Consider the following 21879-nt stretch of genomic DNA (forward strand, 5'->3'; position numbering starts at 1 on the left):
GTGAACGTCTGATTCAGCAAGGCTGTTCTTATGTTCTTATTCTTCTCAATTCCTCATTTCTCATCCTCCCTTTTCTGCTTTGCCCTGACATGAACTACCACAGTGGAATTTGCTTGCAGCAACACTGGGTCACACCACTCCTCAAAGTGAGTCAAGTTATAGGCTCTTTCCATTAACACAACTTGGCAGTCAACCTCTGGACAAAACCGTTTGTTGGCCAAACTCCTGGCAAACGTTTACCCGATAAACATAGTTGGCTTTGCCAAATATTTGCACATTTTACCACATCTTTTTTTGGTACTTTGGTAACTGCCACATACAAGATGAATAAAATAATAATAACCCCCACCCACATTTCTAGAACAACCTATCTTCTTCTTTTTTAAAATCGCTATTACACTTTCCAATTCTAAACAATTCTTTTGTAAACAATCCAATCTTTTGCTAAACAAAAGAAGTTATCAGTAGAAAATAACGACGTTACATTACTGGTTTGGACAGCTCAAAGGTTACCTGAAAAACCACCACTAATAAAGATTAGTTGTGGAGGGTCGGTTACTACGCAGCCCCGAGAATAGAGCTGAAACAAATTTAAAACTGTCTGAAGTTTGCAATTTTGCTACTCAGGTATTCGATCCAAAACTTCAAATTTGTAATTCTCAGCTTTGTATTTTGAATATCAAATTTTGTCTTTTGAACTTGAGTGCTTTAGACTTGGTGGTATTTCTGATTGTTTGGGCATCATATGAAATATGAAATGCAATAAACTGTTAAATACTGAGTGCCATTACATGACATTTGTCAAACAGAGTCAAAAACTGAATACCATTCCATATATGTTAGTAAAAGAGCTGGGGATGCCTCTGGGCCTCTAGATGGTGTTGGACTTCAACTCCCATCCAGCATGGTCAACGATTAAGGATGATGGGAAATGTTGTCCAAAGCTAGAGAGCCACAGGTTCCCCACCCCTGAGCTAGGAAACACTTAACATCAAATAGTGGCAAAAATGTTGGACTGGGAGTCGGGAGATCTGGGTTCTATCCCCACTCGGCCATGGAAACCCACTGGGTGACTTTGGGCCAGTCACAGACTCTCAGCCCAACCTACCTCACAGGGTTGTTGTTGTGAGGATGAAATGGAGAGGAGGATTATGTACACTGCCTTGGGTTCCTTGGAGGAAAAAAGGCGGGATATAAATGCAATAATAAAATAAAATAAAAAATATTGAAGTCATTGGATTGGATCCAGACCTAGTCATATCTAAAGTAGAAGCATTGGGACTTAAGTTAAGCATTGTTTTCAATGAATCTACTCTGATTATGTCTGGATCAAAGCCAACAGTTTTTGAATAGATATATCAGTACTCTGTGATGTTAAGTCAGAGAATATCTGGAAAACATTTGAGATTGATAGAGAAGAATTTTGAAGAAAATTTCTTGGAGCAAATTCATGTAAAGCAGGCTGATGTGGTTATGTTTATTCTTTTACTAGCTTACTTCATCTGGAAACCTTGGCTCTCCTCTAACTTGCAGCTGCAGTTATATAATGATGTGGTTCTGCAATCCAATCGGTTGTAGCGCATCTTCACCTATTGACATCCCAATATATTAAACATACATCCCTGGCTAACATCTCAGCCTTGGACAGCAGCAGAAATTAACATCTTGAGTTATGATCTCTCTCCGAAAGGGTCACATTTCACGCAGCATGCATCCGACCGAACAGGAGGACTGGTTGCTTAATGTTCAGTTCCTCAAACCCCAGTTTTTTTTAGCCATTGATTCCCTTTGGCAGAACTCAGTAATGGCTGAGAAGGGCCATATAGCAAGCACACGGCATCCCAGCAGGGCCTGCCACATGCTCCTGCCCTGATTTCTGGAGTGTTCTCTGGAGAGGGACTACCATTCTCCCCGCCTCACCCCCCACCCACCATGTCGGAGCCTGACAAAAACTTCTGCCTGAAGACCAGTGCTGCAAGGCGTGATTGGTGGAGAGAGGCTCAGCAATGTCAAATCTTTGAGCTTCCCTACACACAGGAAAGCCCCTTACCGTGCCTTTCCTCCTCGCAGTAATCCCACCATCGCAACACACTCTTTCACAAGCAACCACATGATTTGTTCCCTTCTCCGAAAGGCCCCATTGTGTTTTAATGAGACAGTGCCATCTAGTGGTGGAGAAATCCCGCTTTTTCCAGATATTACCACGTGATCTGTGTTTTTTCAAATGTGCGATTTCCAGGGGATAGCGTGGGAGACATCCTGGCTGTTGATGACGTTGTGTAATGGACCTGTCAACTTCCATGAGTGGCCAATCATGAGCGTGCTATAAATTGCTCTTTGTGGATATATGGGGCCTGAAAAAGGACTGGAAATCTCTACCTCCCCAGGCAAGAGATAAGGAAGAAACTATGAGAGGAGATGATAGAACACACATGCAGAAGGTCCCAGGTTCAATCCCCAGCATCTCCAGGTAGGGCGAGAAAAGAATCTGCCTGAAACCCTGGAGAGCGGCTGCTAGTCAGTGTTGACGATACTGGGCTAGATGGACCAATGGTCTGACTTAGTAGAAGGGAGCTTCTTATCATAGCTTCGGCTATTGGGCGGTATAGAAATGTAATAAATAAATAAATAAACAGTAGACTTGGAAGGTTCCTATAAGGCCATCAAGTCCAACCCCCTGCTCAAAGCAAGAATCCACGTAAAGCATACTGGAAAGATGGCTGTCCAGCTGTATCTCGAAGGCCTCTAGTGTGGGAGAGCCCACGGCCTCCCTAGGTCATTGGTCCTAAGGCTGCCACAAGTGAGAGGTATAATGCCCAACCTGTGCTTGTAGGCTATTTGTGGAAAACCCTCATGTGGAATGGAGATTTATTTAGATTTGTTAATATTTTTGTGTCATGCTTTATTCTCTCTCCTGTTTCGTGCTCAGTTGTTGGATCAGTTTAGTTTATTTGTACTGGGGTTTTTTTGGGGGGGGGATATTATATATTGATATTTTTACTATGTGTTTACCTGCCAACATTATGGTTATTCGTAATTGTTTCTATTGTAATTTTTTTTTGGGGGGGAATATTGCTATATTTATTGCTGTTTGCTATCTTGCAAATTATATTTATTGCTGTGCATTTGTTACATTGTGAACTGCTTTGGGCACCATTTTGTGGAAAAGCGGCATATAAATAAAAAGATGCTGATGATGCTGATGCCCTTTAAACAAGTTCCCCACCACCAGCAGGAGGCTGTGACTTAAAGTCGCCATTTTAATTTCCCGCAATGGCCCCTCTTCCCAGCTGTGCGGGAGGGAGGAAGGGGCACCCATGGCAGCTCGTTCTTGCTCGCTCACGTTGCATTAAATGATGGTTTAGCGCAGGGCCGCAAAACCAGTGCCCTCCGGCCTCCTCTGGTGCAGCCCGCAGAGCCATGGCTGCCCAAATTTCCCAGGGTTAGAGGTAGTGGGGAGTTCCTGCTGTTAGTACTTGTGGTGGTGGTGTGGAATGTGTATGTGTGTGTGTGTGTGTGTTTATATGGAGAGGAAAAGTGAATGTGTGTGGGTATATGCGCGTGTGAGTGTATGTGCTTGTTTGAGCATGTGTTTCAGTATGAATGAGTATGTGAGAATGTGCATGTGTGTGTGCATGTGCATAATAATAATAATAAAAATAAAAATAGTAATTTTATTTATTTCCTGCCTCTTCATTCTTATCGAGGTGGGGAACAACAGCAAGTACAAAGTACATAAAATACTGATTAAAAACATCCTAAAAGCATCCTAAAATTCCACTGGATAGGCCTGCCGGAAGAGATCAGTCTTTATAGCTTTCTTAAATGCTAAAGGACTGTTACGTTGACGAATCTCCTCCAGAGAGATGGCTGTGTGTGCACATGTGCATCCCCTAGCACCTTGCCTGAAACATCGAGCAACCTTGGTTTAATGTGATGTTCAAAAACTGCCATTCTCTACTGTGACTGGCAGCAACAATTCCCCAGGGGCTCTTCTGCCATTTGCTATCTGGCCCTTTTAACTGGAGATGCTGGGGATGCTGGAACCTGGGACTGTCTGGATGCTAAACATAGGCTCTGAGCTTCATCCCACATACCTGCTTCCCTTGGATTATCCCCGTAGTGCTAAGCTTTCACAGTTGTTGTTGTTTTTGCTACCGGGCGACAGCAATCCTTTGCATACCAGAAAGTGAGTTGAAGGGGGAAAATGTAAAAAATCATAAAAAATCAATGGATTACCCAATTCAGTTCAAACTTGGTATGCATAAAGCTCTCCCTAATATCTATTACTGTGCCAATTTTGGTGTCTTTATCTTTAAAGCTTATGTAGATGTAAGCGTTTCTTTAAAATCCTGCTCCTGTGCCCCAGCGGCGGCTCGGAAGATACGCTAAAAAAGTAGGGGTTAAATACAGCGAATCTTTTGGCTTTATTGCACAATTAAGGCAGGATGCATGGGAGTACTTCACAATCAAAGCAGATTATAAGGTGGAAAACTTCCGAGTCCTTTGCATGCAATTCGCAGTGATTGCACAGTATAACGCTGGTGTGATAAAGCTCTCTGCCTCCGTGCTACAGTCTCTCTCTTTAGGATCTCCACACCCTTTGCCTTCAGCAGACTTTCCCACACTTTTGGGGGGAGGGGGAATGGATCCCCCCATTCTTCTATCTTCATTTTCCCATGGGCCGGAACGGCCACAGCAATCCAGTGCTCCTTCAAGAGCCTGAAGCATGCAAAGAATTTCACACTGAGCACATTGAAGTATGTACTTAGAGTCTCGTCTCACACAATCTCTGATGTGACATAAGGGCTCACGCAAACGGCCGCTGCCAGAACAGCCTTCCCGTTGGGCTACACAGACATCGTAATCTTTGGACGCAGGATTCCCTTCTCCCCTCTATTCTGTTTTCATACCGTGCATACATCACATTTTTTTCCTAGGACTGGGCGGGTTCAGTTCATTCCAGATATGGAGAGGGAGAGAGAGAGGGAGAGATGGAATTGCACTAGCAATGAGCAGCAGCCTTGGATTCCTCAGTCTGCTGACTCAGCCATCGGCCATGGGAACGTTAACAAACTACAGAATGGATTAAAAATTCAGAAAATTTGAAAAAAAAAATCCATAACAAGTTAAAAAGAAGAAACTAACCTGAAAATCAGGGAAATAAACTAAATGCATGATAACTTCACAGCAAGCATCTATCTAGTGTCATTCCTTCAAATAAGGAAGTTGAGCTAAAGCTCATGAAGGTACTACCAAGCCTAGCACCCTCCGGATATGCCGATGGGTGTGCTAGTTGAGGATGATGGAAGTGTAAGCCAACACATCTGGAGGGCACCGAGTTGGGGAAGACGGGAGTATGGTTTTATTGTCGAACAGATATAGGGCTCATCTACACCAAGCAGGATATATCACTATGAAAAAGCGGTATGAAAGTGGTATATAAAAGGCAGGAGCCACACGACTGCTTTACAGCGGTATTGAAGTGCACTGACAACTGTTGGGGCCCATTGGCACATGCCATATACCGCTTTCATACCGCTATATCCTGCTTGGTGTGGCTCCTGCCTTTTACATACCGCTTTCATAGTGGAACATCCCGCTTGGTGTAGATGAGCCCATAGTTCCCAAAAGAAGCTGTTCTTGGAGCTTCTCTTTCAATCTGCTCTGGGTTTTGCTTCCCACCTTCATCCCGAGATCATCCCTTAACTCCCACCCCTTTGTCCCACCAGCAGTCGAGGTAGAGGTTCCTGCAATTCTCTGGGAACCGCTCAAATATGCAGAAAAATATTTTTTTAAAATGTCAGTTTAAACAAACAAGCCAAACCCAAACAGCCTGAGAAGGATGCATTCTCAGTGGCTTCCAGGACCTAGGGAAAGTTGAGGGCGTCTAGTTGAGGTGGGTGTGGGGGTATCATATTGGTTATGGGGGGAATTAGCTTGTTTGAGCTTCTACCAGAATATAACATCGTGAAAGTGGAGATTAGGGCAAGGGGGATACATACCATGAGGTCCCCGGAGCATTCAGGAAAGGGGAAAGGAAAAAGGACACCTTTCTCCTTTCCCACTCTTCTTCATCCCCACCCTCTGATACATAGAAATACTTATTTAAGGTTTGGGTCTGGCTGCCAGTCTTCTACCTGAGCTCTCTAGTGCTATGTAGCACAGCAAGGGGAGACTTTGGAGGGTGGGGGGAAAATAGTGTTTTCTTTAAACTATCTCCCCTTCTTCTGAACCTAACCCGCCCTCCATGAGCCCTGAACAAGACTCTTGCTCCAGGCTGGCTAGAGCATTGAAGAGGAGCACCCCCTGTTGGGAGCTGGGGTTACACTGCAACATTTTGTTGCAGGTCTTCACTTGTTTAGATCACTTTTTGAAGTCAAAGCCAAGTTCGGATTATTGGTTAGGGCAAAGCTATGGTCACACAGAGACAAGACGAAATATCATAGGAAAGTACAGATCATGTCAACTCCCTGCTCCCCAAATAATTACTTGTCAGTTTGCCTTCTCCCGCTCCATCATACAACCTAACACACTCTGCATTGTTCGAAAAAAACCCATCACTATTGACTGTGAAAGTTCTAGCTTCAGTTGATCAAAGGGGGTCCTCCCTTTGCCATCAGTTCAGCTGGTGAGGTGTTATGGAATGTATTATGAACATCCCAACTGCTCAGAAATGATTTTTAAAAGGGAGAATTTCTCAGCAGCCTCGGGTTAGATGTAAGTATTTGTATGAAGCAGAGTGGAAAAGGCAGGGCTGGATTAAGACATGCAGAGGCCCTAAGCCATGTCAAGATTCAGAGGCGCTATACTATAAAAATAAAGAGAGAAAATATATTACATTATTATAGGAAGAGGAATGAAATGGGATTACCCAGCATTAGGGGCTGCTTGTAGTTAAACAGTGTTAGATAGCCTTCTCTGAAGATGAGTATAAAAGGACTTATAAAGTAAGTTGTCTTGAACATTTTTAAACTGGCTCTAGTTTGCACTTATTGCCTCCAATACTAAATGCTGCGTTGCCACGCTTTCTCTATCTAAGGCAACTCTGCTGTAAGTCACACCAGACATTCCAACGTATTTAGGTCAAAGCGATTTCAACTTAGTTATCTTACATCTTAGTTATCTCCAACATATTTAGAGGTCCTCATAATATGGCTTACTTGGCTTGTTCCAGCACTGGGGCAGCACTACCAGTGGTAAGACTGAAGAGCAGGAATAGGGCTCTGTGTGTGAGGAAGTGATGTGTAACTGGGATACATGGGTGGGCAGTGTGAACACATGAAAGGGAGAGATGTGAATGGCTGCAGGGTGTGTGTGTGTTTGTGTGTGTGTGTGTGTTAAGGCCAAAACAGACATTATTTTAAATATGTGTCTAGTAGCTAGGGGTGTGCTCCACTCCGTTACGGATCCCCGGATCCAAAGCGGAGTGGACCGATCTGGACCGCCGAAGCTCGGTTCCGGATTGAAGCAGACTAGATGGACCCTTGGTCTGATCCAGCAGGGCACTTCTTATGTTCTTAAGGCTAAGAAAGACCTCTGGCTGTGGTTTTGTCCAACTGTCATCAGGCAGGCAGTGGAGGCAGGTGAGGCCGTGAATCCGCTCCGGGTTTCAGTCAGTCAGAACTCTAAAGGAGGTATCCAAGGGGCAAAAGCTTGGATAGTTAGAAGAAGAAGAAGAAGAAAAAGAAGAAGAAGAAGAAGAAGCGGCAGCAGCAGCGGTTGTGCACATTAATTGCTTACACATAGTTCATGCCACATTGAGTTTGACCCCTAACCAAACTTCCAGAGACCTGTCTTCCTGCTAACCTTTTTGCTGAAGGGGCCAGAGATGGAAGGGGGCGGGGACCTTATGTCCCTCAAGCTTTCATCTGGTCCCTCACAGTACACGTGCACACATGCATGTGCCAAACACAATGTGTGCAACTCCAGATCCATGTGAGTGAAGTTAGAAAACCACAACAGATGGGGTTTTCGAGGGCAATCCCAAATATGGTGTTAAAGATATATACACCCACTCAATGATATCATTGGAAAAACAGCTGGAGAACTGCTGGGATGGAGATGACCTGAGTGAGATGTTTCCACTGCAATAAATATTTGCTCCAGCCCAAACCATGAATCAGCCAGGCACAGACCTACCCTATTCCATTGCAGACATATTACCCTGTATGCCCAGGGAAGTGGGTAGCTTCAGAGGGCTGGCATTTGCCCATGTGCTAAACAGTGCACGCTGCCTAGGAACGTGCGGATTTTGTTAAATCCATTCGGCCCATGTTTTGTGGATTGTCAAGCATCCTTCATTCCATCATCTGCTCATTGATGGAACTGGAGGTTTTTAAAACCAGAATTTTGTTCTACTTGCACTCATTTGCATTATTATTATTATTAGTATTATCATCATCATCATCATCATCATCATCATCTTTGTTTGTATCCCCCCTTTTGCCCAATGCTGGGCCTCAAGGCGGCTTTACAAAATTAAAACACATACAGTTAAAAGCTATAAGTAGAAAATACAAAAGTTAAAAATATAATTAAATAGGTTTCAATATTAAAATATTTAAAATACATAACCAATTTTAGAAGTCCCAGTCATAGATGGAGGTCCAGATTATTCACAGAAAGCCTGCTGGGATAGAAAAGTTTTTCCCCTGCCTCCGAAAACGCATCAAGGAGGGAGCCAGTCTAGCTTTCCTGGGGAGGGAGTTCCAGAGCACTGAAGCAGCCACAGAGAAGGCCCTCTCTTGCATACCCATCAGGCGTGCCTGGGATAGTGTGGGACTGAGAAAAAGGGCTTCCCCTGAAGATCTCAAAGCACAGGCAGGCTCATAAGGGAGAATACGGTTTTTCAGATAACCTGGACCCAAGCCATACAGGGCTTTATGGGTCATAACCAGCACTCTGAATTGTACCTGGAAACAGACTGGGAGCCAGTGGAGCTGCTTTAACAGAGGAGTTGTATGCATGAGTGCTAATGTGTACTGGTGCGCTTGTGCAAATGCGCTAATGCAAAAGAGTTAGGATTTCTATGATCCGACCTGTGGATTCCGCAACAAACCAGCTTCCTCTGAGTCATGTGGATTCCATGGGCTTGCAGACCATTCTTTCACTTTTTTTCAAGGGAGGGTGGTGGATTTGGACAAAAACGCACATGTGCTAACACACTGCTGCACATTAACTAATGCACATTAGTGCATTTGTGTGATAGCGCAAAGTGCTCATTAACGTACATCCCTCCTGAGGAGCTCCGTGCCCCATGCCTGGTTCCCGGCTCCTCACGTTTACTTGTGAGGAGCTGGGACGAAACCGGGATGACTGCCCACATTGAAACACATTGGAATTGTTTATTTTTTGTGGAATAAAGCATCTCTTTTACTCCATTGCTTTTTTGCATCACTGTTATATAGGACCACGTGATCGTCCTGTCTGATAATTTCTTTAAAATGATGAATGGCACCGAAAACAAATCTACCGGGATGATCCCGAGACTGCGGGAAAAGTTGGGATTAAAGCCGTCCCGCTTATCCTGGGGAAAGGGAGGGATCATCCCTCCCCACCCCCGAGATCCCCTGTGCATCATGTGGACACACAGGGATGATCCTGGGGCGATCCCCGGGATATTACCTGGTTTAGACATGCCCAATGATAGCCACTGAATGTCTGAACCAGGTCATTTTTACAGCAGACAGAATCCAATGCAATGGGAAATAGCATGGGAGACTGGAGTGTGAAGGGCACCCATCATCTCATTTGCTGACACTGAATTTCCCTGAAAGAGGACCTACTGTACATGAGGTCTGAAACACATTGGAACTGTTTATTTTTGTGTGGAATAAAGCACCTCTTTAACTTGCCCCATTGGTTTTTTTGCATTACTTTATTTTATTACACCTGCAACCAAATAATATATCTGCCCATAACTGGGCTGGTGTTAGAATTCAGAACCACAAAAATTCTGTTTGCAGAGTGGTTTGATATATTTAGTAGCAAGGCCTATATTAAGCAGAAAAGGGCAGAGACAGCAACAAATATTTTAAAGGGATGTTTGGGGTATTTTTTTTTTAAAGAACTCTCCTGTGTGAGCGCGTGTGTGTCTATTTTCTTAACATCCTAGCAGGGACGTATTTCCTATGCCCATTAAACTGCTGGATAACATGGCAAAGTGGTAATGAGTATATTTAAACTGTGTTTGCTAGGGCAACACCAGGTGGTGACACAAGCTGTGTGAAAACGTTTGTGTCCTAAAATCAGAACAATATTTATTTATTACATTTTTAAACTGCCCATCAGCCAAAGCTCTCAGGGCAGTGCACAATTAAAAACTATAAACAGAACAGCCTTCCCCAAACTGGTCCCTTCCATGCTGGCTGGTGGATGCTGGGAATTGTAGTCCAACACATTTAGAGAACGAATGGCTGGAGTAAAATGTCTAATGTATAGATTAGAATTGCATATGCTAATGTGTGGATACAATTTCGATATGCTAATAGAGAAAGAGAGAGAGGGGGGTGCAAATGTGAAATTATTACTAGAGTTTAAATAGAAACACAATACAGATCTCAGAAAAGTAGGGATCCAGGTGCAGCTGATGTCTAGGTGTTAACTGTGGATAGGCAACTTCAAGGCAAATTTAAGAAAATTAGTATTGTAAAGGCCAAGCCAGACAAGACAGTAGGAGATCCATGAATGGAATAACCACATATTTTAAAAGTGGCATATGCAGCCATATGCTTGTAGGGTGGAGTGGTGGTGTCAGATCAGGATACAGCACCAGGAGGGCAGTGTTTCCCCCTACACCATTATCCTAATAGTAATCACTTCCCAAAACTGCAATTTGACTGTGTGTTTTCCATTGCAGAGCAAATGTCAGCTTTCAAGGGTGGTGGTGGTGGTGGTAAGGGTCTCGATCCCACTCCCCCAACCCTCTTCCAGTGGCTGTTTCCCAGGCTAAAAAAAAAAGATGTTAGGAAAACTGGACATGAGATGTCCAGGTAGTTTGGCCCTAATTCTAGCTATTAAAGTTTATGCGTTGATACATGCAACACTCAAGTTGATAAACAAGTCTGTTAGCAAGGAAAAGGTTGTTTCTCTGTGCCCTATTTCAAAATGCCATGGTTGCCTTGTCAGAATTAACCTGCTGCTGCTTCTCTTTGTCTGAGCAAATACCAACATTTCTCCGGTTTTCTGAGGCGGACAAGAAAAAAATGTTTGCTTTAGCTCAGCTGCGGAGCTGAAACGATATTTCAGTTAGTTCTGAAGGAGGGGGGAAATACCTCTGCTAGGGAAATAAAAAGGTACTTCATCTGAATGCTCAGACAGTGTCTCATTAATCCTAGAGCGGGAGGTGGCAACCTGTGAATTCAGTTTGCTTTTTCAAACAGTTTTGCCCCTGGCTGCACGTAGAGAATTAGGGAGGGTGGGGGGGAATGACTTGACCTTGCAGGATTGCCATCTCATCTGGAAAAATGACAGAGGGAAAACATGGTACTAGAGAGACTTCAGCGAAGCTCTGCAATCCGCTTCGCTTCACTCAGGACCGGCCCTACCATGAAGCGGTAGGAAGAGGGAGCATGAGTTTCGGAAGAGGGTGCTCTTGCCCTCCGAAGAGTGCGCCACTCCTTGGTCCTGCTGGTTGCCTGCATGTGGGCCAGCCGGACATTATTATTATTTATTTATTTATTTATTTATTTATTTATATAGCACCATCAATGTACATGGTGCTGTACAGAGTAAAACAGTAAACAGCAAGACCCTGCCACATAGGCTTACATTCTAATAAAATCATAGTAAAGCAATAAGGAGGGGAAGAGAATGCAAACAGGCACTGGGTAGGGTAAACAGGCACAGGGTAGGGTAAAACTAACATTATAGAGTCCAAACAACATCAGGTTTTAAAAGCTTTAGGAAAAAGAAAAGTTTTTAGCTGAGCTTTAAAAGCTGCGATTGAACTTGTGGATCTCAGATGTTCTGGAAGAGCGCTCCAGGCGTAAGGGGCAGCAGAAGAAAATGGACGAAGCCGAGCAAGGGAAGTGGAGACCCTTGGGCAGGTTCATGCAGGCAGGCAGGCAGGCAGCAGGACCAAGGAGTAGCTGCCGCTCAACCCCAGCTGGCCCACCTGCGTCCCCTGTGTGTTGCTGCCCATAAGGTGTTTCTACCTTCAGGAGCTGCATGAGGATGGGCAAAGTATTGCAAAAGATCCCGGAAGTTCCAGGATCTCTTCGTTCTTTTGCCTGAGGAGCAGGCGCTGTGCGGCTCCTGAAGGTGGAAACACCTTTATGAGCAGCATGACGGGGAAGTGGCATGCGTACGCGCAAAAAGTAACTACCCAGCTGGTGGGCTGCTGAGGCACGCATGAGTTCTGTGGGTGGCGTGGTGGTGGTGGTTTTCCACTGCAGGTTGGGCCAGGCTTTCCTTCGCCTGTGCCACCGCTGTGTTATATTCTTCCTTTAAGTCAGGGGTGGGCAACTTGTGAGAGATCATAGGAGTGGTAGTGAGGGATCATGGGAGTTTGGCCTGCAACTTCCATGATTTCTCACCAATGGCCATGCTGGCAATGGCTGATTGCATTGTAGGCCAAAATTGTAGGAAAAGCTTATCTAGCAAATGTGAAAGTAAAACTAGCAAAGGTTCCCTCAGTGCTTGGTAGTCCTGACTTGAGAGCATTTTGTTGAGGCCTTTCATGTACTGGTTGTCTTAATAAATGTTGTTGCTTATAGAAAACTTGGATGCCTGAGACTTAAGAGAAGATTGAGGGGAGACATGATAGCACTCTTCAAATATTTAAAAGGTTGTCACACAGAGGAGGGCTAGGATCTCTTCTCGATCATCCCAGAGTGCAGGACATGGAATAACAGGCTGAAGTTACAGGAAGCCAGATTCTGGCTGGACATCAGGAAAAACGTCCTGACTGTTAGAGCAGTACGACAATGGAACCAGTAACCTAAGAGGTTGTGGGCTCTCCCACACTAGAGGCTTTCTAGAGGCAGCTGGACAACCATCTGTCAGGTATGCTTTAGGGTGGATTCCTGCATTGCGCAGGGGGTTGGACTCGATGGCCTTATAGGCCCCTTCCAACTCTGCTATTCTATGATTCTAAATGCATACTTAACCAATACACATTACAGCCACCATCCTGAATATGCTTTAACAAGGCAAAGGAATTCAAGCCAAGCACGGCCCATCCATGCCTTTCCCCAAAAGTATCCAAAATAAGGTTGTCTGGTCTCCTGCGGCGCATTTCTTGGTCTCCTGAGGTGCATATTTAAAGTAACAGCTTAAGATGAAGGGGTGATATGCTAAACAGCCAGACAGAGGGCTCCTCAAAATGAGTGTTTTATTGCACGCTTGTCCATTACATGATTTCATCAGTGACCAAGAAGATATCTTCCTGTGCTATCCCTTGGAAATCCTACTATTAAATTAACTACTTTTAATGTGGTAATATCTGGGGGGGAAAGCCGGAACATCCGCCACTAGATGGCGCTGTCTCGATGGAAGTGAACAGAGCACGCTTGGAGTGGAAGTATTAAATTCAAACCACGTGGTTGCCCCTCTCTTCCTGTGTAGTGCAGCCCATAACAATCGCACCAAAGAAGCGGGAAGCACAAAGCCCCAGGTAAGCAACACAATTTCCCCTTAATGCCGAAGTGCTCAAATACAACTGCACTGCACAATGTCAGATGATGAGCTGATAATGGTTTACCTTTACAGTACAACAAGTAGTTATAGCTTAAAGAGCTGTGTGGTTGGCTTTCTCTACTAACTGTCAGTTTTTCCATTACTGAAGAATCCCAATTCCCTGTGGTGTTAAACGAAGAAAGTCTGAGCTTTTTAATCCACGTGCACGGACAGCAACAGCAGGATCTCGGACAGCACAGCACCACGTGCCAAGAGAAAGACTGTTTTTTGAGAAGGGGAGCCCTTTGAGAGGGGGAGCAACCTGTCTGGTCATAGACAGCAGGATGAGCTTGTTGCAGCCGAAAAGTTGCAGCTGCAAATGTTTCCTTTTTGCTTCCCCTTTCATAAGAACATAAGAAGAACCATGCTGGACCAGTCCATCTAGTCCAGCATTCTGTTTATACAATGGCCAACGAGCTGTCGACAGGAACACACAAGCAGGACACGAGTGCAACAGCACCCTCCAGCCCATGTTCCCCTGCAACTGGTGTACATAGGATCCGTTGCTTCAAATGACAGCCCAGATAGATGTGACGGCCAGGAGTGCTTACTATCAGCTTCGGCTGATATGCCAGCTGCACCCATTCCTAGAGTTAGAAGACCTAAAGACGGTAGTGCATGCACTGGTAACTTCAAGGCTCGACTTCTGCAATGCGCTCTACATAGGGCTACCTTTGTGCCTAGTCAGGAAACTTCAACTAGTTCAAAATATGGCAGCCAGCCTGGTCACCGGTACACCTAGGGGTGACCATATTACACCAGTTTTAAAATCTCTTCACTGGCTGCCAATTAGTTTCTGAGCGAAGTATAAAGTGTTGGTTATCACCTTTAAAGCCCTACATGGTTTGGGTCCAGGCTACCTGCGGGATCGCCTTCTCCCGTACAATCCGCCCCACATACTCAGGTCCTCTGGGAAAAATCTACATCAGCTAGCACAAACTAGGGCAGGATGTACACTATTCATTACACTGTTGTTTAAGTGCATTGTTGCGTCCTCCCTTGCTACGTTACAAAATGCAACTTGAGCCCAGTCAATCGAAATACCTTTTCTTCTATCGTTTTACCCCGGCACACTCTTCTTTAGAACGTTCTTCATTATGCTCATACCGGCTCTGAAGTAAACCTCCTTCTTCCGGTGACTCTGAGCTAGACCTGCCGGGATAAGCCGGCAGGGAGGCGGGGCGACGCGTAGGGACGAGGGAACCCCTGCAGCGTCTTAAAGGGGCCACGTGCGCCCCGAAAGATAAGCGGTTTTTTTAAAAAATTAAGCCTCTGTCCCCTCTTTGTATGCAGACAGTCCCAGGTTCAATCTCAGCAGCTCCAGGTACGGCTAGGAAGGAATCCTGTCTGAATCCTGGAAAGCTGCTTCTGCCAGTCAGTGTCAACAATACTGGGCTAGATGCACCAATGGTCTGATCCACTAGAAAACAGCTTCCTGTGTTCAGGATAGTTTCTGAAAAAGTTAGCATCCACTGGAAAAGAGAAGCTTGGAGATCTATGGACAATTTTGTTGACAAGTTCTCAGACTGAAGAAAATATAAGGAAGCAGAGGATGATATGAAGGCAGGGCTACTTCAACAAGGAGGATTAGTGTGCAACATCTTTCTCCCTCTCTCATTATACAAGAACCCAATGGGGTCCTCCCATGAAGCTGATGGGTGGGAGATTCCTGACAGATAAAAGGAAGAACTTCTTCAAACATTGCATAGTTAAACTATGGAATTCGCTACTGCAAGACATAGTGATGGCCACCCATTCGGATGGTTTTAAAAGGGGGTTGGATAAATTCCTGGAGGCGAAGGCTATCAATGGCTACTAGTCCTGATGGCCATGTGCAACCTCCAGTATCTGAGGCAGTAAGCCTATATACACCAGTTGCTGGGGAACATGGGTAGGGTGGTGCTGTTGCACTCATGTCCTGCTTGTGGATTCCCCATAGGCCCTTTAATTATTTCAGTTGCCCTTTTCTGAACTTTTCCCAGCTCTATAATATTCTTTTTTTTAGGTGTGGTTAAGTAATTCCACTTCTGACCCATGAATTCCCGCTTGCAAATGCCCCTGTATTCCTGCTACCGTTGCCAAGCACGGAAATGTTAGGGAATATATGGTTGCTAAGCTAATGTACAGTGGCGGCCTTCACTGATGCACACAAAAGGTCTGGGTTAAGAGTTAAGCTGAGCATAAGATGGTATGAATCAGAGGGGGCTTTCCTATCGGTTCCCAGGCTAGCTCATGAACGTGGGCTGCAAAATGACGAAACACCGGTGCCAGATCAACCAGTAGCCAACAAGCATTCTCATGAATAAAAGGAACATTTTTCTCTGCTCCTGCACCTCCTCTGCAAACAATTTTATGGGTTTCCCATCCATCCCTAAGACTGTTGGATTTTGCAACCTCCTGGGAAAAGTGAATTCATGCAAAGCAACTGATTCATCAGGCTCGGAAGGAATGGCCTGGAATTAACCCCATACTTTTCCATCCTTAACAAATGGAAAAGCACAGGCAAAGGAGCTGGCTTGCATGATTAATATCTGAAGCATCCCAGAGAGAGCTGACCTCTGTCTAGACTGTTCCATGTTTTTTTCACCTCGGCCTCTGCTGTGAGAATTCGAACGTGGCCCTAGGGGAAGTCAGTGGCTGCCAAAGCCATCTTGGGGACACTCGGGGACCGTTGTAAAGAGTCATCTCCCAAGAGATCCCTGCTGGAGCCTCCTACTCATTTGAACCATTCTTGGGATTTCTTTAAGACAGTGTCTCAAAAGATGCATGTGGGGGGATTTAAAGTGAAGACAGTTGTACAGATCTTGAACAGTGAACTTCCATTTCCCCAGCCAGCAGTGCAGAACACTGATTGGCTAGACTTTCTGGCAATCATGAAGCCCCACCCCTGCCTCACTCAGAGCAATATTTCAAGCTAAACAAACAACAACATGGGCTTTTAAAAAGGCACCGAATTAACCTTGAAATGGATAAACACACCACACAGCTGCAAACCAAAGGTGAAAATGTAAACTTTGGGGTGGGGCAAGGGAGCACATTCTTCACTGGAGTCTGAGCCAGGTAAATTGTACAGAAGCAAAGATATTCAAACATCAGTTTACCCCACAGCAGAAAACCCCACATTTGATGCGGGAAGGAAGTCCATCAGTCTTCATCCATACGTCATCAAACAAAGAGGAGCGTGACAATATATATATGTATATTCCTCAATGTACATTTCCTCTGCATTTGCCAGGTTTAGTGTAAAATAAAGGGAACCTTGCCTTCTGCCCTTGTCTGATAAACAGAGACAATGGGCCCATTCAGAAGACACCTTAAACCTTGGGTTTAACCATGGTGAATTAGGCTTTTTGCCTTATTCATCATAGTTAAAGCTGTGATTTAAGGTGTCTTCTGAACACAGCCTGGCTTGGTTAAAACCATGGTTTAAGGTGTCTTCTGAACGGGGCCAGTACCTCCTGTCTGCTCCAGGATCCAGTCTTCAACTTTGATTTCAGGGACCCTGGCGTGGAAAACACCCCCGCCCGAGGTGTGCCTGTGGTATGCCCCCTCACTCCCCACCACCACGACTGAATGTCTCCAACAGGTTTTCGGCATTGGGCTAGATCTGCAGAACCCAGGATGTCCATCATGGCTGAACGCGCACCCTGTCTTGGTGCATTTGTTATTGTTCCCTTATCAGCATTCCTCTAAATGGAACGTGAACATTACATACCCTGGCTGCAAGTTACGGTTAAATGAACTGGAAGCAACGTGTCCCTGCACGTCTAAGCAGAGCTGCTGAGGTTTCCAGGGCTAAGCCCCTTTAATTTCGGGTTGCGCTCACCTCGATTTGGTTGAGCAGGGAGTCATCAAATTTGAAGCCGGGGATCCTCTTTTCGTTGCAGACCACACCCACATCCTCGGTATGCTTGCAGTCGGACACGCCCCAGCCGTTTGAGTTGCATGCAGCCAACGTCGCCTCACTGCCCGTACAGTAGACGTTATCCAGCCAGATTTTTCCTGAGGAGGAAGGAAGTCAGAAGAGAAGGAAATAAGAGACCTAGGGCATTTCTACATGAGGCTTTTTATCCCACACCGTTAACAAGGCTTCTGCTTCCGGATTCTTTGTGGGATTAAGATTGGCTCCTTTACACATGCTTTTTTGGGCATGATTCTTTCTCTGCCTTTCTATATCGTTCATTATACAGCCACTAGGTGGCGCTGTATCACTAGGTGGTGATACAACGGAATTGCACAATTACATGGGACTGTTATTCTGGCATTTCTAAAGAATACCAGACTTTCCTTGTTAGGAAAAAAAAATGCGATAATGGTTGCAAAGCATGGGAAAGGACCTGGAGGATGACGACGTTGTGCGAAGGACCCACAAACTGCCATGAGGTTGCGGGATGGACCTCCAGCTCTTTGGAAGAAGGACAGGATAAAAATGTAATCATCAATACACAAGACGGTGAGCCAGTTGTCATGATATGACAGCCCATCATGGGATAATTTACTCTTGAGGAGCTGCAGTGTATGCTGGTTGCCATTACAAACATGCAGCCCCTGATTGGGGGGGGGGGCTTTGTGATATTGTGTGAACCCATCTGGCAGGTGTTACTGAGGGCTAAACAACCCTTGCATAATCCTACAACAGACTGTGGGTCATGTGAGGGTTGTTTAGCCCCAAATAACTCTGCCAGTCAAGTTTGCACAATAATAATAATAATAATAATAATAATAATAATAATAATAATAATAATAATTCCATGGCACAACAACAGGTGTTGCATATTAATAATGGTGACTGGCATGCACCATAGCACTTTAAGGGTAAATTAACTTATGATGGGCTGTTGTGTTATGTGGTACAAACCAGGTCTCTCTTTCCAGTTTAATGCCAGAATTCTGAAGGCTGTCCTTCAAAAGAAGTGGGGGATGTCTTCTTTTGAGGACTCTGGATGAAAACTACAAGCTTTGTTTCACCTGCATGAGCTGGCAGAAACTGGACATTTTGTTGGGAAAGCTGGAAGGAGCTGCCTGTTGGGAAATGAGAAACCAGGGAGGATAGGAGGAAAGAGCAAGAGAAGGGTGACCATGTGGAGAAGAGGACCGGGCTCCTGTATCTTTAACAGTTGCATAGAAAAGGGAAATTCACAGGTATCATTTGTATGCATGCAGCCCATGGTGAAATTCCCTCTTCATCACAACAGTTAAAGATGCAGGAGCTATACTAGAGTGACCAGATACAAGAGAGGGCAGCTTTAACTGTTGTGACGAAGAGGGAATTTCAGCAGGTGCTGCATGCATACAAATGACACCTGCTGAATTTCCCTTTTCTATTCAATTGTTAAAGATACAGGAGCCCGGTCCTCCTTTCCATATGGTTGCCCTAAGCAACACCCCCCCCAACCTTAAATAAATAACTGCAGAACTTTGTTGAAGGGAAAATGGGGCAGGGCTAAAGGGAAAGCAGGCAGAGCCCAAATCCCCAAATTTCTACCATATTGTAGCTTAAAGTACTCACTGTCTGTAAAGCACTCCAATAAGAACATCAGAAGGGCCCTGCTGGATCAGACCGAGGGTCCATCTAGCCCAGCATTCTGTTCACACAGTGGCCAACCAGCTGTCGACCAGGGGCCCACAAGCAAGAAGTGCCTTAGGAGAGGCCCTTTAACCTTTTATAACGGGGAGAAAACGTGCAAAGGTTGTGGAACCACCAAAAGTTCATTGGTTGTGGGAAGGGGCGTGGCCATTTGGGGAATACCAGAGAGACAGATTGGGACCCCAGGAAGGCTAAATTTGAGCAACGAGCTCGAGGTTCATCACCCCCCATTTCTTCTCACCCAACTGGGAGCAAATCCCACTGGATGCAAGAGGATTGCACTGAAAGTCTTATGATTATTTCAGGGTTCATTTCTATTTGTCCTTAATTGAATTTTAATGGTGTGCTCCACATCTGGTTTTGAAATGATCCTTTATCCAACCCCATGGGATGAAATGTGATTGGTTTTTGTTGTTGCTTTTGGCTCACGTTTACTAGCAGGAGGCCAAAGGAAACACAAGGCAAAGGGAATGTTGTCCACCGCACATGGACCAGGAAAGGATACTTACCGTCTCCCTTGCCGTATTTGGAACCGGGGACCCAGGATATGGCCCCCATGTAGCCCAACTCCCTACAGACCACGTGGGCGGAGTGGAGGGAGAAATCGTCGTCGCAGACGGTGCCCCATTCTGAATTGTAGAAGACCTCCACCCGGCCTTCGTTGTGCTTCCTCTTCAGCCCCGCCAATCGCAGCTGGATCTTGGGGGTGTTTGCTGGAGGCTGCTGCTGCTTGTGGGGATCGTATGGCCAGTGTTCATGCTGGGCAAAGGTCAGGGGGCTCAGGTATGCCGACAGGAACAACGTCGCCAAACAGTGGCTAAGGCTCAAATCCAGGAACCTTTCCATTTTGGGAAATGGTGGTTCCCCCCTCAGAAAGCAAGTCTTTTACTGGCCGAGTTCAGTAGAGAGCTGGGAGGCAGTTTGGCCGGTTTGCTGGAAGGGAAAGAAATTAAGCGTGAGTAGCCTGACCAACTGCTCTGGGAAAATCTGGTTTGACCGGACCTGGAGTCCAGATCCGGGCCTCCGGACGGAGTTTTACTCTATTGAGTAAACCTCTGGAGAAATTGGGCCAGCTGCCATCCCTCCCTGTCCCAGCCTGGGATGCACCATCAAAAACCAGGAAGTAAAGCCTTAACATCCGCGAGCCAACTTCCCAGTGTCTTGTGAGAGTTGAGAGTCTGGGGAAAGGCAGGGCAGGGCACGCATATATGTGCCAAACAGAAGACCCCGGCTATCGGCAGAGGCAGCAGGGAGGAGCAGCAGGGCTAGGCCTGCAGCAGCAACAACAACAACGAGAGTGGCAGCAGCAGCAGCAGCAGCAACACAGCAGCAGGAAAGGAAGCAGCAGCGGCATCAGAGCAGGCCACGCCAGCATCTCCGCACTCCTCTTGCGCCCCACGTGCGCAGCTTGGCCTTGCCCAGGCTTGTTCCCTACAGCTTGATGCTCCCGCCGGTGGCAGCCGGGGCGTGGTGCGAACGTACGCAGGGCAAGGTAGCATCAGCAGCTACAGCATCATCATGGGCCGAAGCAGCACCGGTAAGTTAAGATGGTGCCATATTCGAGGGTCAGCTGCGTATGTGTTGGGGAGGGGGAGTCCTGTGAAGCACCCCTGACCAGTCTTCCTTTCACTCTTGTCCCTCCGCCCTGTTTTTCAATGCACTTTCACTACTCCGGGGAGAGGAGGCGGCGGCAGCATCGCTAGCTATTCCTAAAGCCAACCCCCCCTCTCTCGTTCACCTTGATTGCAATCCCATCAACCTGCTCAAAAGAGCTTTTAATTCCACTCCGTAGCTGGGTCTTGTATATTGCAAAAGCTGGCAGGGAGGAGGGCAGCGGAAGGGGTTTTAATCGGCTGTAGTCACTTCAAAAAGGAAAATCCAGCCACATTAATCACCGCTTGCAATTTTGCTCTATGACCCTTGGTAGTTTCTTAGCTATACAAATTTATGACATCTTTTTCTTTTCTTTTTTTAGTTTTTAAGTTTTCATAGTATTCTTTTTTCTTTCTTTTTAAAATATAGTTTCTTAAATAAAATGCAAAAATGACCAGAGACCAAAACTGAGAACATTCCTTGAAAACAAATGCCACTTCCAAGTGGCATTTTCGCTGTTCCCTTCCAGACAGAAATGAGACATAGTAAATGACTTATTTATTTTATTTATACCTGCCTTTCCATTAAGAATAAAACTCAAGACAGCTCAGGTTTTACATGGCCAATGTTTTCCAACAGATGTGAAGAGGATGCAATCGTATATTCATTTTTCTGGGAGTAAGCTTTATTGAAATCAATGGGACTTGTTTCTGAGGTTTCTTTGAATCCCGGAATGGGATTTCTGTTCTCTGCACACTGAGGCTGTGTAAATTCAGGAGGTATTTGGCTAAAAGGAGAGAAAGATCCTTCTCTAGCATTGTGATGATGGGCATCTGTTCTGGCCTTTCTTTGTATTGCTACTGACCATGGCTATTGCTACTGTTTGCATGGCTAATGACCCAGAGGTATAATGACAATTATTTAGAAAGTGCCTGCAACAAGCCTTTAGTCCATTTTGTTACATGGCTGTTTGCAGGGTAACAGTATTTTATATTCTTCCTGAGTGCTAGGATGCTCAT

The 21879-nt window shown here is 45.4% G+C and overlaps 1 protein-coding gene across 2 annotated transcripts in view; it reads right to left on the reverse strand.

Annotated features, from left to right (window-relative positions):
• LOXL2 (lysyl oxidase like 2) overlaps positions 1 to 20201 on the reverse strand; it is a 90379-nt gene extending 70178 nt beyond the window's left edge. Inside the window, exons 1-2 of one of the 2 annotated variants that reach the window (XM_063139083.1) lie at positions 19777 to 20201; positions 17507 to 17682 (exon numbers count right to left, since the gene is read on the reverse strand). In XM_063139083.1, the coding sequence (XP_062995153.1) occupies positions 17507 to 17682; positions 19777 to 20113 (513 nt within the window). In that variant the 5' untranslated portion in view covers positions 20114 to 20201. Of the gene's footprint in view, positions 1 to 17506; positions 17683 to 19776 lie in introns of those variants that run through there. The other variant, XM_063139084.1, reaches the window with a different exon arrangement.
• Between the last annotated feature and the right edge of the window lie 1678 nt (positions 20202 to 21879).

The sequence above is a fragment of the Elgaria multicarinata genome, chromosome 12 (genome assembly GCF_023053635.1).
Source record: "Elgaria multicarinata webbii isolate HBS135686 ecotype San Diego chromosome 12, rElgMul1.1.pri, whole genome shotgun sequence".
NCBI lineage: Eukaryota > Metazoa > Chordata > Lepidosauria > Squamata > Anguidae > Elgaria > Elgaria multicarinata.